We start from the raw sequence: 25,544 nt of genomic DNA, 5'->3' as shown, positions 1-25,544 counted from the left end.
TGAGTGTTACAGCTCATAAACGCAGTGTGGACCCAAAGAGTGTGCAGCAGCAAGATTTATTGCAAAGAGGGAAACAACAAAGATTCCACAGTGTGGAAGGGGACCCGAGCAGGTTGCCACCGCTGGCTGGGGGCAGCCTGCTTTTATTCTCTTATCTGGCCCCACCCACATCCTGCAGATTTGTAGAGCCGAGTGGTCTGTTTTGAAAGGGTGCTGATTGGTGCCTTTACAATTCCTGAGCTAGACTCAAAGGTTCTCCACGTCCCCACCAGATTAGCTAGATACAGAGTGTGGACACAAAGGTTCTCCAAGTCCCCACCAGAGTAGCTAGATACAGAGGGTCGATTGGTGCATTCACAAACCCTGAGCTAGACACAGGGTGCTGATTGGTGTGTTTACAAACCTTGAGCTAGATACAGAGTGCTGATTGGTGTATTTACAATCCCTGAGCTAGACATAAAGGTTCTCCACGTCCCCACCAGACTAAGAAGCCCAGCTGGTTTCACCCAGTGGATCCTGCACGGGGGGCTGCAGGTGGAGCTGCCTGCCAGTCCCGCACCGTGCTCCTGCACTCCTCAGCCCTTGGGTGGTGGATGGGACTGGGTGCCATGGAGCAGGGGGCAGTGCTCGTCTGGGAGGCTCAGGCTGCACAGGAGCCCACGGAGGCGGGGGGGCGGGGGGCTCAGGCACGGCGGGCTGCAGGTCCCGAGCCCTGCCCCACGGGGAGGCAGCTAAGGCCCCGCGAGAAATCAAGGGCAGCGCCGGTAGGCCGGCACTGCTAGGAGACCAGTACACCCTCCGCAGCCGCTGGTCTGGGGGCTAAGCGCCTCACTGCCCAGGGCCGGCAGGGCCGGCCAGCCGCTTCAAGTGCGGGGTCCGCCGAGCCCACGCCCACCCGGAACTCGCGCTGACCCGCAAGCACCGGGCGCAGCCCCAGTTCCCACCCGCGCCTCTCCCTCCACACCTCCTCGCAAGCTGAGGGAGCCGGCTCTGGCCTTGGCCAGCCCAGAAAGGGGCTCCCACAGTGCAGCGGCGGGCTGAAGGGCTCCTCAAGTGCTGCCAAAGTGGGAGCCCAGGCAGAGGAGGCGCCGAAAGCGATGGAGGGCTGTGAGGACTGTCAGTACGCTGTCACCTCTCACCAAGATACCAGGTTGGGTGATGTAACCACTATGACAGAGTAGATTCTGGTAAAACCAAATCCAAAGCCCAGGTTCCTGGATTCCCTCCCTTGCATCATTTCTTTTTTTTTTTTTTTTTTTTTTGAGATGGAGTCTCACTCTGTCGCCCAGGCTGGAGTGCAGTGGCGCGATCTTGGCTCACTGCAAGCTCCGCCTCCCAGGTTCATGCCATTCTCCTGCCTTAGCCTCCTGAGTAGCTGGGACTACAGGCGCCCGCCACCATGCCCGGCTAATTTTTTTTTTTTTTTTTTTTTTGTATTTTTAGTAGAGACGGGGTTTCACTGTGTTAGCCAGGATGGTCTCGATCTCCTGACCTCGTGATCCGCCTGCCTTCGCCTCCCAAAAGTGCTGGGATTACAGGCGTGAGCCACCGCGCTCGGCCCCTCCCCTGCGTCATTTCTATTTCTTTACTCAGGTCATGGCAATGATTCCAAAAAATGTTTAAAGTTGACATAGTTTGGATATTTTTCCCGACCCAAACCTCATGTTGAATCGTAACCCCCAATGAAGGAGGTGGGGCCTGGTGGGAGATGTTTGGATCATGGGGGTGGATCCCTCATGGCTTGGTGCTGTCTTCAAGACAGTGAGTGAGTCATTGTGAGATCTTTTAAAGTGTGTTGCAGGGCTGGGCATGGTGGCTCTTGCCTGTAATCCTAGTCCATTGGGAGGCTGAGGCGGGTGGATTGCTGAGTTCAGAAGTTTGAGACCAGCCTGGGCAACATGGTGAACATGGTGAAACCCTGTCTCTAATTTAAAAAAAAAAAAAAAAATTAGCCGGGCGTGATGGCATGCACACCTGTGGTCCCAGCTACTTGGGAGGCTGAGGCAAGAGAATCGCTTGAACCGAGGAAGCAGAGACTGCAGTGAGCTGAGATCATGCCACTGCACTCCAGCCTGGGTGACAGAGTGAGATTCTGTCTCCAAAATAATAATAATAAATAACAACAATAATAAGATAAACACGTGTTACACCTCTCCCCCACTCTCTCTTGCTCCTGCTTTTGCCATGTGATGTGCCTGCTTCTACTTCGCTTTCTGCCATGAATAAAAGCTCCCTGAGGCCTCCCCAGAAGCCAAGTGATGTCAGCATCATGCTTGTATAGCCTGCAGAACTGTGAGCCAATTAAACCTCCTTAGAAATTACCCAGTCTTGGGTATTTCTTTGCAGCAAACAAGAACAGCCTAATACAAATGTGTTGCTTAGTTTTGAGCTCATCAAAAATATATTTAATAGATATCTCTGCCATGTGATTATGCAAGTCTTGGTTTCAAGTACACTTTAACTCAGGGTTTTTAAACTTCTCTTAGCAGTGAAAATCTCATCTTAAAAAATATTATGAACATTCTTAATTTATAAAATCTGAAAAAGCAGAACTTGTGTGGTGGAAGAAGGGAGGGCCAGGCAGTGAGCTCAGCAGTCCTATTACTAGCTCCTCAGACCTCCCCTGGAATATTCAGGAGGACCTGAACCATCTGTAGGTTAGGGCACTGAGGAACACAGTTTGTACAACAGAACACATATTCTATTTTTCATCCACTCTGCATAGAACGGCAGGGCAGAAAGGGACATTCTTAGAGGTCTGATTCTTTCTAAACAATTAATAGTTCTGAAAAATAGCTTTGAAATTTTTTTCTAGATAACTGGTTCTCTCTTCTGAGTGCCTGACTTGTTCTCAGTTCCTGGAAATTTCAAAATGAGTGGTGACATTTACCAGTGGCGTATGTTGAGGCCATGTCCATATCATTCCATCTTTAATTCCTCTTGCTGTCTACTGACATCCGGCTTCCCCTGCATTTTCTCTTATCTATGTAACTAAAGAGCTAAGCTATGACTCTAAAGATGATGCTTGTGTGACAACTCTCCACAAGTACTATTTCAAATCTGAATATATATATTCTTACAACCCAGGCAGCAAATAGTGATAAGTTCCAATGCAATAAAAGATGCAATGCTGTGAGAATAAGTAGCCCTTCCTTTTTGTGACTCTGAGTTGCATTTCCAGGAGTTGTAGACTTTGTACCCATCCAGACACACTTTGTTTTCTTTTATTTTTTCTTTTTTTTTTGAGACAGAGTTTCACTTTTGTCACCCAGGCTGGAGTGCAATGGTGCAATCTCAGCTCATTGCAACCTCAACTTACTGGGTTCAAGCAATTCTTCTGCCTCAGCCTCCTGAGTAGCTGGGATTACAGGCACCCACCACCACGCCCGGTTAATTTTTGTCTTTTTAGTAGAGATGGGGTTTCACTATGTTGGCCAGGGTGGTCTCAAACTCCTGACCTCAGGAGATCTGCCCCCTCAGCCTCCCAAAGTTACAGGCATGAGCCACTGTGCTTGGCCCAGACACACTTTCTCATCCAATTCTTTCCCTCCACCAACACCTCCCTACTCCTCAACTCCCAAATAACCTCCTGGAGTTGTCTGTAGCCAAGAATTAGGACAAATCCAGGTGACCCATGTCAGTCCTGCTGGTCTCTTCACCCAGTTTTTACTATCTTTTCTAACTAGTTGCCCACAGAATATAGAATGAAGATATGGAAAAGAAGATGAAGATAATTATGTTTATTTAAAACAGCAAGAAAGACTTCAGAGTCTGTAATTTATAAACATGGCATTTTCAGTTCATAGTTTATCGTTGGTATGTCACCACTTAATCTTTTGTTATAGGACATATTTTAGAAGGTTTTGAGATTGGAATCACTATAATTAACTGAAAACTGTAAATCAATAGGATAGGTAAGCTTGCAGTATCACTAATGGAGCCTTGTGGTTCATTCATTTTTAAAGGGATCAACTTGATTATGATTGAACCTCCTCTTCAATGAGGGCTCTTATGCATGGTGGCCAGGATCTGATGCATGATGTTCCAACTCATGATTCTATTTCAGTTGTGATATATTAAATGTCTGAGCATAAGAGAGGACCACTGGTCTGGTCAATTTTGAGATTTAGCCACAGGGTGAGGACACAAATATTTGATCAAATGTGAATAAAAGTCCATTATCTCCTTAGCTAGCAGGTCTAGCTCAGCCTTTCCTTGGCAGAGTCCCTGATTCCCTTCACCCAAGCACCTAACAAAACTAGACAAACCTGACAATCATTAACATCCTCATCCGGCTTTGCCCAACTACTTCCTACAATCCCATCTAGATTTCCAAAGCTAGGGCTATCTCTGACCCAATTTTTGGGCCCTTTGAGGATTTCACAGGTAAAGGACTTTATACTATTTAACTTAATTTAAGCAATCCTGATATATAAAAATTTATATAAATTTATAAAAAGGATAAATTAAGAAACAGTAATTCTCCTTATAAAATGTTTCAAATAGGTCTTCTATAAATAGCAAGTTCCTCTGCATTTAAAATACTATTCTGGGCCAGGCACGGTGGCTCATGCCTGTAATCCCAGCAGTTGGGAAGGCTGATGTGGGTAGCTCACTTGAGCCCAGGAGTTCATGACCAGCCTGTGCAACATAGCAAAACCCTGTCTCTACAAAAAAGATACAAAATTAGTCGGGTGTGGAGCCGCACACCTGTAGTTCCAACTACTCGGGAGGCTGAAGTGGGAGGACTGCCTGAGCCCAGGAGGTTGAGGCTACGGTGAACCATGATTGTGCCACTGCACTCCAGCCTGGGTGACAGAGACCCTGTCTCAACAAACAAAACAAAAAACCCAAACAACAACAACAACAAGAAAAACACAGTAAATTCCTATTCTTTTTTTTTTTTTTTTTTAAACTGGGGCCTTGCTTTGTTGCCCAGGCTGGAATGCAGTGGTGCAGACATAGCTCATTGCTGTCTTGAATTTCTTGGCTCAAAGGATCCTCCTGCCTCATCCTCCTGAGCAGCTGGGACTACAGGTGTGCACCACCATGCCCAGCTAATTAAAAAAAAAAAAATTGTGTGTGTCGGGTCTCACCACCTTGCCGGGGTTGTCTGGAACTCCTGGGCTCAAGCGATCCTCCTGCCTCAGCCTCCCAAAGTGTTAGGATTACAGGCGTAAGCCACCATGCCTAGCTTATTCTGTTTTTTATAAAATGTTCACAAAAACCTTTTCCATGAATACAGACACTTGGTAAACCTATTTTTAAAGAAGTTTTCTAGCAAGCTAAGTTCATCTAGCCCAGCTGCCTGCAGTGGTAACCTGCTCACTAACACTCATTAGCTCATCCCCAGTCCATTTTTCACTTTCCCTTCTCTTTGACTTGTGCTTCTGGGATCATCTCCCAAATAAACTGCACCAAAATTCTTGTCTCAGGATCTGTCTTTGAGAGACCCAAACTAAGCTAACTTCCTCTTGGCAGACGTGGCAACGTCCATGGCTCTGGTGGTTAGGGTAGGGTGTTGGAGCTGCCCTGTCTGCTGCTTCTTTTCCTGCCCTTTGTTCTGTTTCTGCATCCCATGCCTTCCATCCTGTTGTGCACTAGAGTAGTTGCTTCCTTTTAATTCAACTGAGGCACTAGTTAAAAAGACTTTGACTCTACCAATGGTCATAGATGGTCTTTCAAGAGCTGAACCTGGCTGCCAAATCTACAGTACTATCTAGGTACCATTAACAACTTTCTTCACTCATGCCACTCTCTTCCACCCTGGCTAAGAGATGTGAACTGTCATGTGGTTGAAGCCAGGGTTGAACAGATCAGTGTCTCAAAGGCTCTCAGAGGACCTTTCGATCATTTCATCTAATCCCCTAATCTCACATGTTAGAAAACGGAGGAGCAGAGAAGATGAGCATTTGCTCAACACGTTGTCAACCAGTGAATAAAAAATCAGGTCTGTGGCCGGGCGTGGTGGCTCACGCCTGTAATCCCAGCACTTTGGGAGGCCGAGGCGGGCGGATCACGAGGTCAGGAGATCCAGACCATCCTGGCTAACACAGTGAAACCCCGTCTGTACTAAAAATACAAAAAATTAGCCAGGCGTGGTGGTAGGCGCCTGTAGTCCCAGGTACTCGGGAGGCTGAGGCAGGAGAATGGCTTGAACCTGGGAGGTGGAGCTTGCAGTGAGCCCCGAGATTGCACCACCGCACTCCAGCCTGGGCGACAGAGCGAGACTCCGTCTCAAAAAAAAAAAAAAAAAAAAAATCAGGTCTGCGCTCTTCCCTTTTAAGCTTTTTCTGAACCCACCCCATTTCTTTGCTTGTTTGCCTCATTACGCTTGCTCACCAATACTTTATTTCCAGTTGACCTAAGTCCTCAATGAGTTATATCTATGCAATCCTCTGCCCTCCTTACCCTGCCCCATTTTGAGGTTGAAAATCTATTTCCCACCACATTTTTCAACAAAGTAAAACCTAGGCACTAAAGTGATGGACAGGAGGTTGTTGCTGTTCACTTAAGGCTCTTGCATGATTAAGCTCTCCCTAGAATTTGTGTGTGGGTGTGAGAGGACTGCCAGTTTGGTCCATTGTACCCCAGGAAGATAAGCATTCATAGCTCATGGCCTGCCAAGCTCAGGAGAAGCTCATCTGCCATCCAAACTCTGGGGAGCCAAGGCTAGGCTGTTTCTCACTTGATCTAATTGACCATCTGGGTTCTGTTTTCAATTGTGACACTGGGTCCCTGCCTCAGCTTTGCTTTCTGGTTCCACCTAACATGTCTCGCTTTCTTGCTTTCCTTCTTTCTTTCTCTCTCTCTGTCTTGATGGAGTCTCGCTCTGTTGCTGAGGTTGGAGTGCAGTGGCATGATCTTGGCTCACTGCAACCTCCGCCTCCCAGGTTCAAGCAATTCTTCTGCCTCAGCCTCCCGAATAGCTGGGATTACAGGCACGTATCACCACTCCTGATTAATTTTTGTATTTTTAGTCGAGACAGAGTTTCACCATATTGGCTAGGCTGGTCTCGAACTCCTGACTTTGTGATCCACCTGCCTCGGCCTCCCAAAGTGCTGGGATTATAGGCATGAGCTGCCATGCATGGCTGGCCTTCCTTCCTTTCTCTCGCTTTCTTACTTTTTTTTTTTTTGAGAGAGTCTTGCTCCATTGCCCAGGCTGGAGTGCAGTGGAGTATAGTGGTGCAATCTTGGCTCACTGCAACCTCTACCTTCAGGGTTCAAGTGATTTTCTTGCCTCAGCCTCCCAAGTAGCTGGGACTACAGGTGCAGACCACCACCATGCCTGGCTAATTTTTGTGTTTTTAGTAGAGATGGAGTTTCTCCATGTTGGCCAGGTTGGTCTCGAACTCCTGGGCTCAAGTGATCTGCCTGCCTCAGCCTCTCAAAGTGCTGGGATTACAGGCGTGAGCCACAATGTCCAGCCATCTTGCTCTGTTTCTCAAAGTTCTCTGAACTGAGTCCTCTGCCCAGTGGGACCAGTCTCCTCATTCTTTTAACTTCTTATTCTTTGTCCAAGCAAGCTATATTGTTCTCCTCCCCACGTAAAATGTCAAATTGGTATTTATTTTCCACTGTATCACCTTGATTGTCCTTTTGGGTGGATTTATTTTGTGTCCTCAACAGATTATTAAGGACAAAGGCAGTGACAAGTCTACCTCCTGGCATCATGTACTGCACACAGCTTATTATGAACTGAGCACTTGTGTCCCCTCCCCCAATCCCTCCATTCATTTGTTGAAGCTCCAATCCCTAGTGTGGCTGTGTTTGGAGACAGGGCCTCTAAGGAAGTAATTAAGGTTAAGCAAGGTCTTAAGGGTGGGGCCCTGATGGATAGGATTAGTGCCTCATAAGAGACACCAGGGAGCTCATTCTCTCTCCTCAAGCGTGCTGAGGAAAGGCCATGTGTAAACATAGTAAGGAGGCTGCCTGCTAGCCAGAAAGAGAACCCTCACCAGAAATCGATTTGATGAGAACTCTGATCTTGGACTTCTAGCCTCCAGAACTGCAAGAAAATAAGTTTCTGTTATTTGAGCCACCCAGGCTATAGTATTTTGTAATGGCAGCCCAAGCTAATAGATGGGTGTTGATTGAAAACATGGCCCCTATGCTGGGCGCTAGAGTGGAGTTTCAAGCTGGGCATGTGTACACTGCTCCTGCACGAAAAGGTAATTAACTTTGGTTTTGGGTTCAAAACTAAATCTTCCTTTATCGCTACCATTTAGTAATTCCCATCCTTTACTCTGTTGTGACAGCATCCTCCCAAGTGTGGACATCCTCCCAAGCTCTGAACCACAAACAAATCTCTTACTTTTCTACACTGCCTTCTGGCATCATATGAGATGCCAAGCCTTAGAGAATCTACTGTCTCAAGACCTCTTGTATTAATATCTCCTGTCACCCTTTATTACCCTGGCATAGGCTCTTGCCTCTTGCTTGTTCTTCTCATTTCCAGTCTTCATCTGATATGCAGAGGAGGAAAAGGAGGCTCAGAAGAAACACATGCAAGGTTGCACAACTGACCAATAACTAGGGTTCAAACCCAGTTCAATTTTGCCCCAAATCCAGCATACTTTCCACTAGGCCTGTTTAGTACTCTTTCCATCTTGCTAAAATCTACACTGTTCTGCTTTGTACTATGGCTATGAAGCTGTCTTATGCCCATTATCAGTGTGTAAGCTCTTTGAGGGTAGTCTGTCTTGATCTTCCTGATGTCCCAGGCAATGGCTAAGCCAGTGCCTTGCACTGTGTAGGCACTTCCAGAATAGGTAATGACTCTAAAGTGGGAGATAATGGTCACAATGGTGATATAGACGATAGCAGCTTAGGAGAGAGACAGATTTAAAGAAAGCCTGCAGGAGAAGGAAGAGATGGTTTTGAGTTGGGCTTGAGGTGATGAAGGAATTTGGATAGATGGAGAGGAAGGGGTGGTGTGAGGTGGGCTTCAATGTCATGGGTTTGGAGTTGAACCTGTGGAAGGAGGCTGCTTTGGAGGGGGCCCTGGCGTTTCTGCATCAGTTCTAGTTGTGCACAGTGAGCAAGTTACTGAACTTTTTTAAGTGCTAGTTTTCTAACATATAAAGTGGGAATAATGGAGTGTCATTTGGAATTAAGAGCAGAATAATGAGATAATATATGTGAAGGACTTAGCACATTGTATCATCTATTATTAATAATAAACACTATTAAAATGTTAGCAATAGGCCAGGCATGGTGGCTCATGCCTGTAATCCAGCACTTTGGGAAGCCGAGGTGGGCGGATCACCTGAGGTGAGGAGTTCAAGACCAGCCTGGCCAACATGGTGAAACCCTGTCTCTACTAAAAATAAAAAATTAGCTGGGCATGGTGGCAGGCACCTGTAGTCCCAGCTACTGGGGAGGCTGAGGCTGAAGAATTGCTGGAACCCAGGATGCAGAGGTTGCAGTGAGCTGAGAGCACTCCACTGCACTCCAGCTTGGGTGACAGAGCAAGATTCTGTCTCAAAACAAACAAACAAACAAACAAAAAGCAATGTTATCAATAGTAAGATAGCCTGAAAGTTCAGATGTGTTTCTGTCTAGTTCTCTAAGTAAATTATTTTATTTACACTCATAGATAATGCCATTGCTGCTGACAAAAACCTAAATTATCTAAAAGCACCAATACATTCATAGGAATACTTGGTTACTGTAATTTTCCTTATAAATGGATACCAGGAGCCCCTCAATATATTTTACCCTTACCAGGGATTCTCACAGTCAAAAATTTCAGAAACCAAACTGTCGGGAAGCAGGAGAGTGCTATACATATTCTGGGTAGAGCTAACTTGGCTGAATCAGAGATCTGGATTTTGGGAACAGGCTAACCTGGTGAAAATCCCTGCTCCACTTCCAGGCTGTGCTTTTAAGGAATTTGGACATATTCCTTATCTTTCAGTACTTTGCTTTCTTTACCTAAAAAGAGGATAACATTCCTTCAAGGCTGTAAATAGAGTGCTGTGTGTAAAGCACTCGGCACAACGTGTTTGTGTGGGGGAGACACAGTATGTGCATAAGAATCGGTAGATGATGAAGGTGATGCTTATGAAAATCCAATCATGAATAGCCGGAGGCCACTTGTCAACGAGTGATCCCTCTAACAGCGACGTTAGCTTCACTGAGAACTTACACATGCACATTCTCAGGCCCATTGCAGACCTCCTGAAACGAGAACTCGGGAGGCAGGGCCAGGCAATTGGCACTTTGCCTGAAGCACTCACGTTTTGAGAACACCTGTCAGGTAACAGGGAACCACTGAAAGTTTTTGGACGGTGGAGGAATGCGATATAAACGACTGTTGATTCACTGGCATTAAAGTGCCTAACTACCGACTGGCTTCCGAGGTTGCCGGAAGAAACCTGTTGGTTGATCCTTAGTGATCTCCAGGTTACAAAACGCGGTTTGGTACTAAGGGCCCCAAATACAGTGCTCACCTACTGAGCGCAGCCAGGAGCGCAGCGCCAGACAATTACAGGAGCTGTTTTGGATATGGCGGGGCAGCCCAGCGATGCTCAGCGAATCCCGCAACTACAACCACAACCGTACCACACATTTAGCCTGCAAAAGCAGAGAAAGGAAAAGAAAACCGTGCAGGGAAGCCGGAAACGAGGGACTTAAGGGTCTCCTCTGTAGGGGGTGGGAGAGTGGGGGATGGGGCGAGTGGGGCGAGTGGGGCGAGGAGGGGGCGACGATCGAGGGAGGCCCCTCCTCCGCTCGGCAACACCCGGTTCGGGTCTCTCTAGAGCCGGGGCGCGGCCGGCGGGACACACCCTTGCCCTGGGAGACGCGAGGGTCCATGGCCTCTTAGTGTCGGTCCAGCTCAGTTTCATGTCATCTGTTGTTAGCGCGAGGTAGGGGCGTTTCCCCACCCCAGCTCCTCCCCGGGGAAATCCCAGCCCGTTTCCTCCCCGCTCCTGCTGTTTTCCGGAGCGCCGTGCGGGGTCGAGCGCCGAGGCTCGACTTGGGCGCCCGGCGTCGTGTCGGGGCCGCTGCCCGCGCTGCCTGCCGGCGCGGCCATTGTTCGGTCCCCACCCCTGATGAATATTCACGCCGCGCGGGCGCCTCGGCCCGCGCCCTCCCCGGCAGGGCTCGGGGTGTGAGTGCGTTTCCGCCCGTTTTTCCTGCCTGAGGAGGAAAGGGGGAGCTGTTTTCTCTCCTCAGAATATATTTTTGGTGTCCCGTTTCTCCTCCTCCAGCGCCGCCGCCGCCCCCTCCCTCCCTCCCTCCCCCCCCCCCCCACCTCGCTCCCCGCCTCCGCCTCCGCCTCCGCCTCCCGGGTTATCTTTGTCTCGCTGCCTCGCGCTCACTCGCTCAACTCTCGGCGCCGCCGCGGCCCCACGCTCCGGGCCCGTCCTCGAGGCGCGCGGCGCGGGGCGCGGGCGCCGGGGCCTGAGGCGGCGGGCGACGCCCGGGGGCCTGACGGCCGGCCCCGCGCCATGGTGTGAGCGCCGCCGCCGCCCGCGCACGCTCCGTCCGCCCTCCGCGCGGCCCGGCCGGCCGAGAGCCCCGAGCGGCCCGAGAGCGCAGCCGAGCCCGCCGCCGCCGCCCCCGGCCCCGCGAGTAGAGTCCCGGGCCGGCCCGGCTGCCGCGCGAGGAGCGCGGTCGGCGGCCTGGTCTGCGGCTGAGATACACAGAGCGACAGAGACATTTATTGTTACTTGTTTTTTGGTGGCAAAAAGGGAAAATGGCGAACGACTCCCCTGCAAAAAGTCTGGTGGACATCGACCTCTCCTCCCTGCGGGTGAGTGGGCCCGCGAGCGGGCGCGCGGGGAGCGGGCAGCCGGCAGCCGGGGCCGCGCCCTGGTCGGCCGGGCGCTTGGGCGCCGCCGTGGGCAGAGCCGCGGGCGCGGCGGCCCCTTTGTCTGCTTGTGCGGGCTGGTGCGGGGCGGGCGCTACCTTCCACCGCCCCCACGCCCCGAGCCCGCCGCGCAACCCCCGGGCGCTGGGGGACCTCGCGGGGCGAAGCCTACCTCTTTTGTCACCGCCCTTTCTCTCCAACTGCCCTGCTTGATTTATTCATTTTTTTGGCTTCTTTTAAATGATAACCCCTCCCCTCCTTCCTCTCCAGGATCCTGCTGGGATTTTTGAGCTGGTGGAAGTGGTTGGAAATGGCACCTATGGACAAGTCTATAAGGTCGGTGTGGGCGCCTTCTTTGTTTCCTGTGGCATGTGGAAACTTCTTGTTGGGGGACGAGGAGGGGTGATAAACATGCTGCTGACTGGAGGCCACGCCGCTTGGCCAAAATTGGGAGAGGGGTTTCGCCTTGCAGTCCCTCTGTTTTTGCACACTTGAGTTTATATTCAGACTGGCCTTAAAAGATCTCATTTCCTGGCTTTGAGATAAGGAAATAAGCTACACTCTTAGGCATGCACTTTATTTCGATAAAATGGAAAAGCATTTTTTAAAAATAAGACAACCTGAATTTTTTCTTTTTTTCCCCAAATCTGGCCTTCTGAGTTTGTGTGTAAATTAAAATACAGTGGAGGCGGGCCTTGCCTCTGACGATCCTAAGCCACTGCTTTGGCCGTCGTGAAAATTGTCATCATGTTTCAGCCTCCACTCAGTGCTTGCCAGTTGCTCAAGGTGGGGATTTTGGCGTTACCTGGGAATACTTTATAACTGTGGCTGTCATCCTTTCTATTGATGGATACGTATTTTGGGGAAGCAGGGAGGAGTGTGTGTTTGGGCAACAGCAGCAGGAAGAATTACAGTGTGGGGATTATAAAATCTGAATTCCAGGAATAACCTGTTTGACAGCTGTGTAATTGAAACAGAAATGACGGAGAGCGAAGAGAATATAGAGGATGCCCTGGTTTCACACCCACCCAGGTCTTTCTCTTTTTTAAAAATTTTAACACCCACCCTCCACCCCAGCGATAAATGAAACTAGCAAATCTGGAGACTGAGTCTGCGCTGAGTAGCTGACACCTGATGTGACTAACAGTGTTCATTTTATACATTGCACAGTCTAGAGATTATGAAAGATACGTAGGGAATGGAGGCGCAGGCCTTGAAAATTCAGAACAGAATGTTAAATTCTTCCTGTCTTGATTTATTTCTCATTACTGAACGTTTTCTAAAAGTTTAATCTGCACTGGGGGAGTGTTCTGTTAGAGTCGGTACAAGGTTAGGGAAGCAGGGCTCTGTGGTTCACCATGAAGAATTGTCATTGTCTCCTTAAAAATGGGTGGAGTTGGGGGGGTTGGAAGCCGACTGTAGACCTTTTCTTAGGCTAGATTAAGTGTGGATCTTATTGTCTCTTTTCTGCGTTGTGAGTAGAGTTTATCACTTGAACGCCTCTCATCAGCCTAGACTTCTAGCCTGGGTACTTTACCGACTGGACTGTGGTCCAAACTTGGGTCAGTATTCTTAGGTGATCTCAAGTGTATTAGCTTGTGTTTTGTTGGTTAACTGTTGGGGCCGGGGCCAGATTTTTGAATTTGAAAGAGAGCCCCGTTAACTCAGCTTGCCCGGCTCAACTGAATTTGGAAGGCTTTGGAAAATTTTGGAAAAGATTGTGTTGCAACTCACTGAGTGGTTGGTAACTGGCTAAAAGACATTCTCCCCGGTCTGTTGTTTGTTTAAGCACCAGTCATTTTTTTTCTAACCCAGTTTTTTCTCGCCAAATCTAAGTGGTGATTGTAGTCTTCCAAGTGAATTAGCCAGAGCTTGTTTTTGACCTGGCTACACAGTAGTTGGATTGTTTGTGTCTTATTTGGTCAGCATGGATGTTAAGGGCAGAGAAGAAGTAAGCTAGAAGGCAATATAGTCTTTAAACCTTAAGAGAAAGGAAAGAATGAAACCCCAGTTTGTCTTTATTGGTTTTAAGAGGTGGGAGCTGTTTATGGTAAGAGTTTAGTCAGGTTCATTGTTATTTCCCCTCATTGCCATTTTGGTTCCATTCCCCCCAACCTTTCCAAGCTTTTGAACTAGGTTTGCTGAGTGCTACGTTTGGCAAGTATTTGGGATACTGGCATGACACAGCTCTCTGACTACAAAGTCGGTACAGTTGAGAATTTCTCTAATTATGCAAACCTAGGGAATTAAATCTGTGCAAAAGTTGCCTACAGTCCAGAACAAAATAGTGCCTGAGATTTTGCTCATAAGCAGTTACATTTTTATATTATTATGGAAAATTTCAAACATAAAGACTAGAGAGCTCAGTTTATAAGCAGATGACTAATCTTGTCTCATCTGTATTCTTCTTCTTCTCCTTTATTTTAATGTAAACTCCAAATGCCATTGCAGCCGTAAATACTTTAGAATGTTTCTTTTTTACACAATCACATTGTTATCACACTTAGAAAAATGTCATATATTCACTGTTAACATTTTCCTGATTGTCTCATGCATCAGTAAAATGTTTTTTTTACTATAACGAGAAGTTCTTTAATGTTTACAAGCAGGTACTGGGAACTTCAATTTTAGAGGTGATGAAAATAGCAGAACATCTCTTTTTTCCTCTTTTTAACTATTTAATTTCTAGAACCATTTACAATTCATAGGAGTTAATTTAGGATTTTTGTTGGTATGATTTGCTTGTGGTAGATTTGGGATTACATTATTAACACTTTAGAGTTTGTTTATTGCTGCTAAACATCCTTTAGGATGAATAGCATTAAAGTTTGAAAAATATTTGTTGCTGAATTGTTATTTATAAAAGGGTCTTTATTTTTAAATATAATTTCAGGTAAAAAAAATCTGTAAGCTGAACAACTTGTAGCAATTTATTTTAGTGTCCTATTTTCTATTTTTCATTAGCGCAGAGGTTGCTTATTTTGAGGCAACTATATTTACATGAAGTGAGTGAGTTGAAAGAGAGTTTTCCGAGATTTGATATGTCGTATGAAATAGCTTTTTTTGGGGCAAACGACTCCCCTGCAAAACTGTGCTAATGGTAGACCCCTTATTTATGGAAGAAAGGGAGGGGGGGTGTATGTGTGGCGGTAGGGCTAAGAGTTACCTTTGGGAATTTCAAGAAGATATTATTTGGACTTGAGGAGAGACATCTTTAAGCATTGAGGAACCACTGAAAGGTTTTTTTGGAATTGGGGATCCCTGAGAGTAGGGGACTTGATCCAGTTTTTTGGGGGATAACTTTGAATTTTCTGTATCTCTGACAACAGTGGTAAATGGTCTGGTATAGTTGAACGTTGAACAGTATATAACTGCATCTTAAGGAGGTGAAAAACGGCATATTCTGTTTAGAGAAATTTATTTTCACCCTTAGGTTTTTGAGAGAAGGATACTCATAAACTTAAAATTGTAAATTTCTCTTCACAAGGTTACATTCAGAGTACCATATATTTATAAAAGAAGTGTCTGGTATGATCAGTGAGGAGAATGATAATGTGAAAAATTAAAACCAGAAATAAATCAAGTTTGTTTCCATGTTATTTTGGATTTTATTGTTATTTTCAGACGGAGGTTTGCTCTGTAGCCCAGGCTGGAGTGCAGTGGCACCATCTCCGCTCACTGTAACCTCCGTCTCCTGGTTTCAAGTGATTCTCCTGCCTCAGCCTCCTGAGCAGCTGGGATTACAGGTGCGTGCCATCACGCCCAGCTAATGTTTGTATATAGAAACGGGGTTTCACCATGTTGGCTAGGCTGGTCTTGAACTCCTGGCCTCAAGTGATCTGCACGCCTCGGCCTCCCAAAATGCTGGGATTGTATACAGGCATGAGCCACTGCACCCGGCCTTATTGTTATTTTAAATATTTATTTGACCATTTTTGTGTTCTTCTTGGGGTAACTACTGTTATTTTGCATTTTGTGAGCATGTGATGGCTGGTGTTCCAAATGTCTTGAATAAAAGATTGTCAGCCGGGCGCGGTGGCTTACGCTTGTAAATCCCAGCACTTTGAGTGGCCCAGGCAGGCGGATCACCTGAGGTCAGGAGTTCGAGACCAGCCTGGCCAACATGGTGAAACCCCGTCTTTACTAAAAATACCGAAAAATTAGCCGGGTGTAGTGGCAGGTGCCTGTAATCCCAGCTACTCAGGAGGCTGAGACAGGAGAATCACTTGAACCTGGGAAGTGGAAGTTGGAGTGAGCCGAGATTGTGCCGTTGCACTCCAGCCTGGGCAACAAGAGTGAAACTCTGTCTCAAAAAAAAAAAAAAAAAGAAGATTGCCAGCCTGAGGACAATTCTGAGTCTTGGAGGCCTGACGGGAAATCCGGTAACAGTAACGTGGAAGTCAGGGAGTTTAGAATCCAGCAGGTAAAATGTCAGAAATCAAGGTTCACTCAAAGGAGGGACCATAGATTTTATAGAAGACTGACGCATTCTGATCTTGTCATTGGAGGAAGGGTATAATGTGGACCTTGGAGATTGAGGACGAGGGTACCCTAGGCCCAAAGACCTTGATGGTAAGGGGAGCTAACACTAAGTTTGCTCATTCGACGCCCATTTGACACTGTGCTAATGGTAGACCCCTCATTTATTGAAGAAAGGGAGGGGAGAGGTGTTTGTGTGTGGCAGTAGGGCTAAGAGTGACCTTTGGGAATGGTAGAAAGGTTAGGGAGTAGTGGGAATTTCAAGGAGGTATTATTTGGACTTGAGGAGAGACATCTTCTTTAAGCATTGAGGAGTCACTGAAAGATTTTGTTGGAATTGGAGATCCCTTAGAGTAGGGGACTTGATCCAGATGTGTGTTGGGAAGGAGCTGGTAAGATGGTTGGCCTTGGGCAGTGGTCCAGTGACAGGGGGTGAAGGCCGAGGCAGGATAGTGGCAGTGGTGGTAGAGAGGAGGAGAGGTTGGGGTGGATACTTGGGCATTACTCTTTGTTAGGTTTAACTTGTTGAATTCACTCGTTCTCTGCAGGCTTTGGTGTGTCCCTTTAAGTGGGTACACGGTTTGCCCACGGTATTAGGAGGAGCTTTGGGATTCCCAGCACTTTGGGAGGCCGAGACGGGCAGATCACCTGAGGTCAGGAGTTGGAGACCAGCCTAGCCAACATGGCGAAACCCCATCTCTACTAAAAAAATAAAAAAATTAGCCGGACGTGGTGGCATATGCCTGTAATCCCAGCTACTTGGGAGGCTGAGGCAGGAGAATCGCTTGAACCTAGGAGGCGGAGGTTGCAGAGAACTGAGATCATGGCACTGCACTCCAGCCTGGGCAACAGAGTGAGACTCTGTCTCAAAAAAAAAAAAAGGCGGGGGCGGGGTGGTTAAAGTGCTAAAATTGTTTTTGATTGCTCAGTGGTAAAGTGCCATATGGATTGTCTGGCTTTTAAAAATCATTAGGGGCCGGGCACGGTGGCTCACACTTGTAATCCCAGCATTTTGGGAAGCCGAGGCAGGCGGATCCCAAAGTCAGGAGTTCAGGACCAGCCTATCAACATGGTGAAACCCCATCTCTACTAAAAATACAAAAATTAGCCTGGTGTGGTGGCGCGTGCCTCTAGTCCCAGCTACCCAGGAGGCTGAGGCAGAAGAATTGCTTGAACTTCCCCAGGAGGTGGAGGTTGAAGTAAGCTGAGATAGCACCACTGCACTGTAGCCTGGGCGACAGAGCCAGACTCCTCCAAAAAAAAAATAAAATAAAAAAATTTGCATTTTGGAGCAAGTACTTAAACTTTTGTGAGGGATTCTCTAAATGTTATCTTTTAAGTGTAGCATCTCTTGTTCTTAATTGGAGGTAAAGACATCCACTGGGGCAAAATGAATTTTGTAGAACTAGATGTTTTCATTAGGAGGAGATTGTGTCAGCTGATCTGCCACTGAGAGGCATGTTCAGGCTTGTTCTGCGACATAGATTTCCTTCATGCTGGAAGATTCTGGACTTGGGCAAGGTGGGAGGAAGCCAGCCCTGTTGAGCAAGCCCTGCTCTCTTAAAGAGTTTCAACCCCAAACTTTCAAAAACTGTTTTACTAACTCAGAAACATCAAAAGCTCTACAGAAAAGCCAACCACCAAACAAAACCCTGCTGATGATGAGTTTTTAACTCCTTACTGCTTAAAGCTTTGTGATAAATGTACATTCATTTGCCTAGCTGCAAACTCAATTTGTATTTTGCCTTTTTTCTTAACCAATATTTTATGTATATACATATATGTATGTGTGTGTGTGTGTGTGTGTGTGTATATATATATATATATTTTTTTTTTTTTTTTTTTTTTTTTGAGACGGTGTCTCGCTCTGTCGCCCAGGCTGGAGTGCAGTGATGCGATCTCAGCTCACTGCAAGCTCCGCCTCCCAGGTTCAAGCGACTCTCCTGAGTTGCTGGGACTACAGGTGCACGCCACCATGCCTGGCTAATTTTTGTATTTTTAGTAGAGATGGGGTTTCACCATATTGACCAGGCTGGTCTCGAACTGGAGTCAGGGTAAAGTTTTTAGACATACGGGGAAAGATGACTAGGAAGAAAATGGAGAAGGCCAAGGTAATCTTATATTTATTACCAGTGACCATTGCGGCAGCAATGGTTGTTAGGTTTTATAATGTTATATCACTGCTCACCAAACAGTTTGTTCTTTTGTTATGCAGCAGGTTCAGTAATAAGAGTTGGTGAGTATTATTCAGAAGAGAAGCTGCCTCTTGGGTTGAGTAATTAATAAAGTGATTCATTGGGAGGTAGTTTTTTTCTGTAAGAATCTCTAAGGAATGATCACAATGATAAGTTTTAGGACATCCCGTTTTAAAAACTGGACTCTTACAAACTTTGATATCTAGATAGCATTAGGTATAACTAAATTGGGGAGACAACAGTGAAAAATGATTAACCATGTAAGGGTGGTTTCATGCAGGTACTGTGGATGTGTGCTAGGCCCTGTTCTGAGAGTTAGATACACAGTGGTAAATGAAGCAGATGATATATCTACCCTTATGGAACTCAAGAAAAACGAGGATGGACACAAAATGCCAGATGTGGGATGTCAGTCATACATTCTGTGTTGTCTGCATCTCCCTGGGTCCTCTGCCCAGCACACGTGTGTTCAGACACAGTGAATGCACCGACACATGGAAACAGCACATACTGCAATGTGTTCATTTTAAGTGGCTCAGCCTCATCAGCAGGGCTTCTCTGTGCTTTAAATTACAGTAAAAACAAATGAAAAGTGAGATGAAAAGGTAGACATATAAAATATCAGTCTACTTTTTTTGCTTGCAGAATCTAAAGACGTTTTTCCCCTGTCAAATTGCTGTAAAAGTTTTTGTTTTTGTTTTCTTTTTAAAAAAGTATAAGAAACTCAGGTGATATAAAAGTTTTTGTATACTTTTAATTTCAGAAATGATATTGCTGTGGTCAGCAGACCACACTTTGAGGAACACTGAACTGGCAGGATTGAATTTGTAGCAGGGCTCTTAGTAGACTCTGGGTGGTTGGTGTGTTAGTGAGCTGGAGAATTGAGAACTGTTGTTTGTGCCTAGTAGTTGGTTCTCCCACCCTTTGAACATTGGGGAGCTAGAGCAGGTGCTGCTTACAGCTTTATGCTTTAGTGCCAAAACGTCTTTGACCCCTGTGCTTTGGAACTGTCTCAGGTATGGCTAAATATGAACAAGTTATCCTATTAAATTTAAATAAATGAAAGAAAAACCCCTCTTTTACTTTATAACTTTAAAAAATCCTTCATATGATAAATAGGGCCTTAACTTACCAGTTATGAATCCATAGTTATAATCAAATGATACTAAAGTGCTCATATCAAAAGTTGGAGTCATCGCGTTCTCCAGAAGCATCTGTTTTCAGTGATTTTAGCTGCTACATCTGAAATTTACTGCTATATTTCTAAATTAGGTACTTATGTGGCCATTTCTTCATTTGTCAGTTTTATACATTTATTGACTTCCTTTAGCAGTAGTTGTAGTTATTGAACTACTTAGTTCAATAGTAGTTGAATATTTAACTCCTATACTTGCTGCCTCCCTTAAGTGGGCATACCATAATTTTGTTTTAAAGTGATAGTTGTTTCTTTTATCATGACTATGTAAATACCATTTATATGTGAGCTAAACAGTCTCATACGATTACATTTCCTTTTTTAAACAACACCCCTACCCCCACATCGCTTTTAGTTTTTCATTTGCTTAGTTTTCTTTGTACCTATCATCACCTTCCTCCTCAGATACTCTAAAAGGTATAACAAATGCCTAGCAAAGTTTAGTCTTTATCACATTTTCCAAATGCTTAATTTAACACCACACATCAGATAATTATATTGTTGCAGATAACCTGTTGATTTCAATTTTTTCTCCCTGGAGTTTCCTCATAGCTGTGCAGGTATGGTTGCCCTTGGACCTGGCATGTAGCTATTGTCCTGGAATGTCTGTTTCCTGGATACTGCAGTCTTCCTTTTTGGTTTACCATCTTTATTTTCCTGAAGCACATCCTCTAGTAGTTTTAAAAGAAAGGGTATATGGGTATTAAGGTTTTAAGTCCTTGTATGGCTGAAAATCGCTTTTTCTTATCACTGCCTTGTCTCCTCTTGTCTGGAACATAACTGCTTTCAATTTCTTTAGGGACTAAATCTCTGGTTTCCTGTGGGTATGGAGTGATGTGAGACAGTTACCAGACTGTGTAAGGCAAAGAAAGGGGACCTGGGGCTTTCAACCACCAAATATGCAAACTTTGATCAGTTCTGATTTTGGCCTTGCACCTCACTTGGTATTGGTTTATTCCAAATGATGACCTTCTCAGGGTTTTGTAGGTCTAACTGTCTTACTTCTTTTTGGTATCCTTAGTAGACACTTAGGTTGTAGTTTTTACTTCTTAGTTAGTTACTACTCCATCCACTTTTATCTTTTTGTTTTTGAGACACAGTCTCACTGTTGCCTAGGCTGGAGTGCAGTGGCGCCATCTCAGTTTACTGCAGCCCCGGCCTTGTGGGTTCAAGTGATTCTCCTGCCTCAGCCTCCCAAGTAGCTGGGACTGCAGGTGCGGACCACCATGCTTGGCTAATATTTGTATGTTTAGTAGAAATGGGGTTTGACTGTGTTGGCCAGGCCGTTCTCTAACTCCTGACCTCAGGTGATCCCTCTGCCTGGGCCTCCCAACGTGCTGGGATTACAGGCATGAGCCACTGCCCCTGGTCTGCCTGTCTGTCTGTCTGTGTCTTTTGAGACAGGGTTTTGCTCTGTCTCCCAGGCTGCAGTACAGTGGTGTGTGATCACAGCTCACTGCAGCCTCGACCTCCTGGGCTCAAGCAAACTTCCCACATCAGCCTCTTGAATAGCTGGGACTACAGGTGTGCACCACCATGTCCAGCTAAGTTTGTTGTTTTTTTTTTTTTTTTTTTTTTTGAGGTGGAGTCTCACTCTGTCGCCCAGGCTGGAGTGCAGTGGTGCAATCTCGGCTCACTGCAAGCTCCACCTCCCAGGTTCATGCCATTCTCCTGCCTCAGCCTCCCGGGTAGCTGGGACTATAGGCGCCTGCCACCATGCCTGGCTAATTTTTTTTTTTTTTTTTTGTATTTTTAGTAGAGATGGGGTTTCACCGTGTTAGCCAGGATAGTCTGTATCTCCTGACCTCGTGATCCTCCCGCCTCGGCCTCCCAAAGTGCTGGGATTACAGGTGTGAGCCACCGCGCCTGGCCCATGTCCAGCTAATTTTTTTTTTTTTTTTTTGAGGCGGAGTCTTGCTCTGTCACCCAGGCTGGCGTGCAGTGGCGCAATGTCGGCTCACTGCAAGCTCCGCCTCCCGGGTTCACGCCATTCTCCTGCCTCAGCCTCTCCGAGTAGCTGGGACTACAGGCACCCGCCACCACGCCCGGCTAATTTTTTGTATTTTTTAGTAGAGACGGGGTTTCACCATGGTCTCGATCTCCTGACCTCGTGATCCGCCCGCCTCGGCCTCCCAAAGTGCTGGGATTACAAGCGTGAGCCACCGTGCCTGGCCAATCCAGCTAATTTTAAAAATTTTTAGTAGAGATGGCATTTGACCATCTTGCCCAGGTTACTGGACTAAAGTGGTCTGCCTACCTCTGCCTCTCACCATCCACTTTTTAGCTGTCAAAACCTGATAGAAATGATCTCTACTGCCTCTCTTCCCCTTTATCTCTTTATTCTTTTGTTTACTTTAAAATCATTTTTATGGGAATTAATTCTTAATAACTCATGTGATCAGTCCACCATGTTTAACCAAAAGTTGTGTCTTTGATTTTGGACTTAGGGTTTTGCCCAGGTGTTTGTTTCCTTTCATCCAGAACAATAACAATACCAACAGAACAATAACAATACCAACGAAACAATAACAACAAATAAAAAATGAAAACAAGGATAAGCAATGCATAACCTCTGTGACCTTAATGCGTGACCTCTGTCAGAGATACTTAATTTGGGAGGTGCAAGCCGAGGGAGATGAGGATGAGGAATAAGGAAAGTGAGGCAGGATGCCAAGCAGTGCCATGATATGTATTAATTACCATGCTGGCTGCTGCTTTGAACAAACCTTTGAGAGACAGAGGAGTTTGTTCAGCAGTATTTTTTTTTAAAGCAGCTTTATTGAGGTATATTTTCTGTATTATGAAATTAACCCAATTCAAGCTTACATTTCAGTGATATTTAGTAAATTTACTGAGTGGCACAACCATCACCACAAATCAATATTGGAACACTTTGATCATGCCAATAAGATTCCTCATAGTGATTTACAGTTAATCCCCATTCCAACCCAGAGCCCCAGGCAACCACTAATCTGTCAGTATTAATTTGCCTTTTTTGAACATTTCATTTAAATGGAATCCTACAATGTGTGGTCACCTGTGTTTAATGTTTTTGAGGTTCGACCATGTAGCAGTGTGGTTCTTTGTTCCTTTTTATTACTGAATTTTAGGCTATGGTTGTACCACATTTGTTAACCTGTTCACCAATTGATAGGCATGATGTTGATGGGACTGCACCTTAAGTCATCCACAGAAGGGAGAAAGGAGGGGGAATTTATCTGTTTGGGTCTTCTTGTTTCTCTTTAGTGTAACCAAACACTTGGTTGTGATGACCCTGAGTGACTGTCTGGATGAGGGAAAAGCAGTTGGAAGTTTTGCGTCCCTGAATCCTTTATCTTCCCCACTCTTATTATTAGTCATTACTGTGAGTTTATTTATTTTTTGAGATGGAGCCTCACTCTGTCGCCCAGGCTGGAGTGCAGTGGCACGATCTCGGCTCACTGCAGCCTCCACCTCCTGGGTTCAAGTGATTATCCTGCTTCAGCCTCCCAAGTAGCTGAGATTACAAGTGTGAGCCACCACGCCCAGCTAATTTTTGCATTTTTAGTAGAGATGGGGTTTCACCCTGTTGGCAAGGCTAGTCTCGAACTCCTCACCTCAGGTGATCCACCCGCCTCGGCCTCCCAAAGTGCTGGGATTATAGGCATGAGCCACTGTGCCTGGCCTTAAGTCATTTTTGAAAACATGAATACAGCTTCTTTCTTATCACTATGAAGACAAACTATTCACTATCAGCGAAGGTCACTGGTACTAGGAAATAGGCCAAACTAGTTCTTCCTTCTATTTTTGGGGGGAATTCCCTTGTATAATAGCCAGCTATTTACCATGTGATGCTAGACTGCAGTTTTCCTTTATCTCAAGCAGAAGCTATTGTCTTGCCTGGATTTTAAAAAAACAAAGCAAAATATGTTATCTTTGGTCAGAAGGATGTATCCCAAGTTAAATAAATGATTTGCTATGTGTTTTGGGGGAATAAGTTTGCTCATTTGTTTCAAGTGTATTTTTAAGAGTATTTTTCTTATATTTTATTCTTAAGTTTTTTTGTGATACCTTTTGTTAGGGCCTTATTGCATTCAGATTACATAAAATTAAGTAATAGTTTACTTTTTGAAAATTCTTATACTGGAGAGCTTTCATTCTTACTTGCTGTGACAGTGACAGAATACTGTTGACTACCAGAGCCCTTCCCCCTCTGAGTTTTTCTAAGACTCTTTATGTAATTGGTGTGTAGTTTTATGACTTCAATTTTGAGAGGTATGTCAAAGACTGAGTATTATCTGAGTTAGGGCTGTGCATCAAGGTACTTAATAATTTGTTGGAGATCCCGGGTTAGACACTGAATATTGCCTGAGGTTGAGTGTGTACATTTAAGTGACACAATTCGTTGGGTGTATTCATTCACCTGCTAGGGCATGACTCAAATTCTAGGGCCATTCCAGTTTGAACTTGGCATATTAGAGCATCTTAGTTCTCTATATGTACACGTTTTCTCATTTATTCTTGTTCCCTTCCTTGATTCCCAGAAAAATCTGACAGGTGTTCAGTGCTTTACTCTTCAGTGATTTCAAGACTTGATTGCTGTTTCTTGTTTCACTGTCTACAGATATTTTGAGACTGTTCTGCTAGTCAAGATTTCCTTTATTTATTTATCTAATACTTAATGTGTTTATAATATGTGCCAGGCACCATGTGAGGCTTGCTCACTGGTGACAATGGACAAGAAAGGCAGTCAGCTTATGCCCTTGTGTAGCGTGTAGCCTAATGTGTAAGGCAGAAAATGAACACACAGTTAAAGAGGATGATATTGCAGATGGGGAACAGCAGGGGCCTATGGGAGTGTGTGACATGATAGCTAAGTTAGAGCTGATAAAACAGATACGGTGGTACGCACAGTGAAGCTTTATGATTTCAATTCAGATGCTCTAGATGAGGCATAGATGTATGTGGAGCAGTGAACAGTCTGCTAGGAGTTCAACCCACTGAGCTGATGATTCATCATCTTGGTTAATACTGCTTTGAATAAAGATAGGAGGGGTGTCTTCCATTGATTATGGTAATTGACTGTCTCCATTCAGTTTGCCTTGAGCCAGCTGTCTCAGGAAGCCTTGCCTCCCACATCTGCACTGTTTGGTGCTCCTTGCTTTTGAATCTCCTGTATCAGTTAGAAGTTAGCATCCTGAACATTCTCATATGGGTGAAGGAGGGGCCTTCATCAGGCCTCAGATTGTCTTATAAGCAATATCTGGAATAATATTTGGTAAACAGCTGGCCTTAAGTAGGCCACATTCTGCCCTACATTACACATGGGGAGACTGCTTTGTTCAGCTGCTGGTCCCCATGATGTTAGGGCTGAAAGGGACCTCTGTAAAATGGGAACAATGGTGTACAGGTTTATGATATTCACATAGTTTTTAATAAGTTTCTGTAGTTCCGGTTATATAAAAAATAATTAAAAGATAAAGTTTTTCTGCTTTTTTTTTTTTTTTTTTTTTTAAGACAGAGCTGCAACCTCTGCCTCCAGGGTTCAAGCAATTCTCCTGCCTCAGACTCTCATGTAGCTGGGATTACAGGCATGCAGCACCACGCCTGGCTAATTTTTGTATTTTTGGTAGAGATGGGTCTTCACCATGTTGATGAGGCTGGTCTCCAAATCCTGACCTCAAGTGATCTACCTGCCTCGGCCTCCCAAAGTGCTGGGATTACAGGCGTGAGCCATTGGGGCTGGCCTTGCTCTTTGATAATATGGACAAAAGAGAATTTTCTTTTTCTAATCCGATTAGGTAAAATGACATTGTGGCTTTTTTTTGATGTTGAGTGAGATATTTCTAACCATTCTGTAATCATACTGGAAAAT

At 45.5% G+C, this 25,544-nt stretch overlaps 1 protein-coding gene across 50 annotated transcripts in view; it reads left to right on the top strand.

Moving 5' to 3' along the window:
• Window positions 1–11,327: 11,327 nt before the first annotated feature.
• MAP4K4 (mitogen-activated protein kinase kinase kinase kinase 4) overlaps window positions 11,328–25,544 on the top strand; it is a 197,225-nt gene continuing 183,008 nt past the window's right edge. For 32 of the 50 annotated variants that reach the window (XM_063616781.1, XM_055243554.2, XM_063616788.1 and 29 more), the window contains exons 1-2: window positions 11,541–11,764; window positions 12,092–12,157. In XM_063616781.1, the coding sequence (XP_063472851.1) occupies window positions 11,708–11,764; window positions 12,092–12,157 (123 nt within the window). In that variant the 5' untranslated portion in view covers window positions 11,541–11,707. Of the gene's footprint in view, window positions 11,765–12,046; window positions 12,158–25,544 lie in introns of those variants that run through there. The other 18 variants (XM_055243556.2, XM_055243532.2, XM_055243538.2 and 15 more) reach the window with 5 other exon arrangements.

The sequence above is a fragment of the Symphalangus syndactylus genome, chromosome 14 (genome assembly GCF_028878055.3).
Source record: "Symphalangus syndactylus isolate Jambi chromosome 14, NHGRI_mSymSyn1-v2.1_pri, whole genome shotgun sequence".
Lineage (NCBI taxonomy): Eukaryota > Metazoa > Chordata > Mammalia > Primates > Hylobatidae > Symphalangus > Symphalangus syndactylus.
This window is presented reverse-complemented; position numbering and strand designations above follow the sequence as displayed.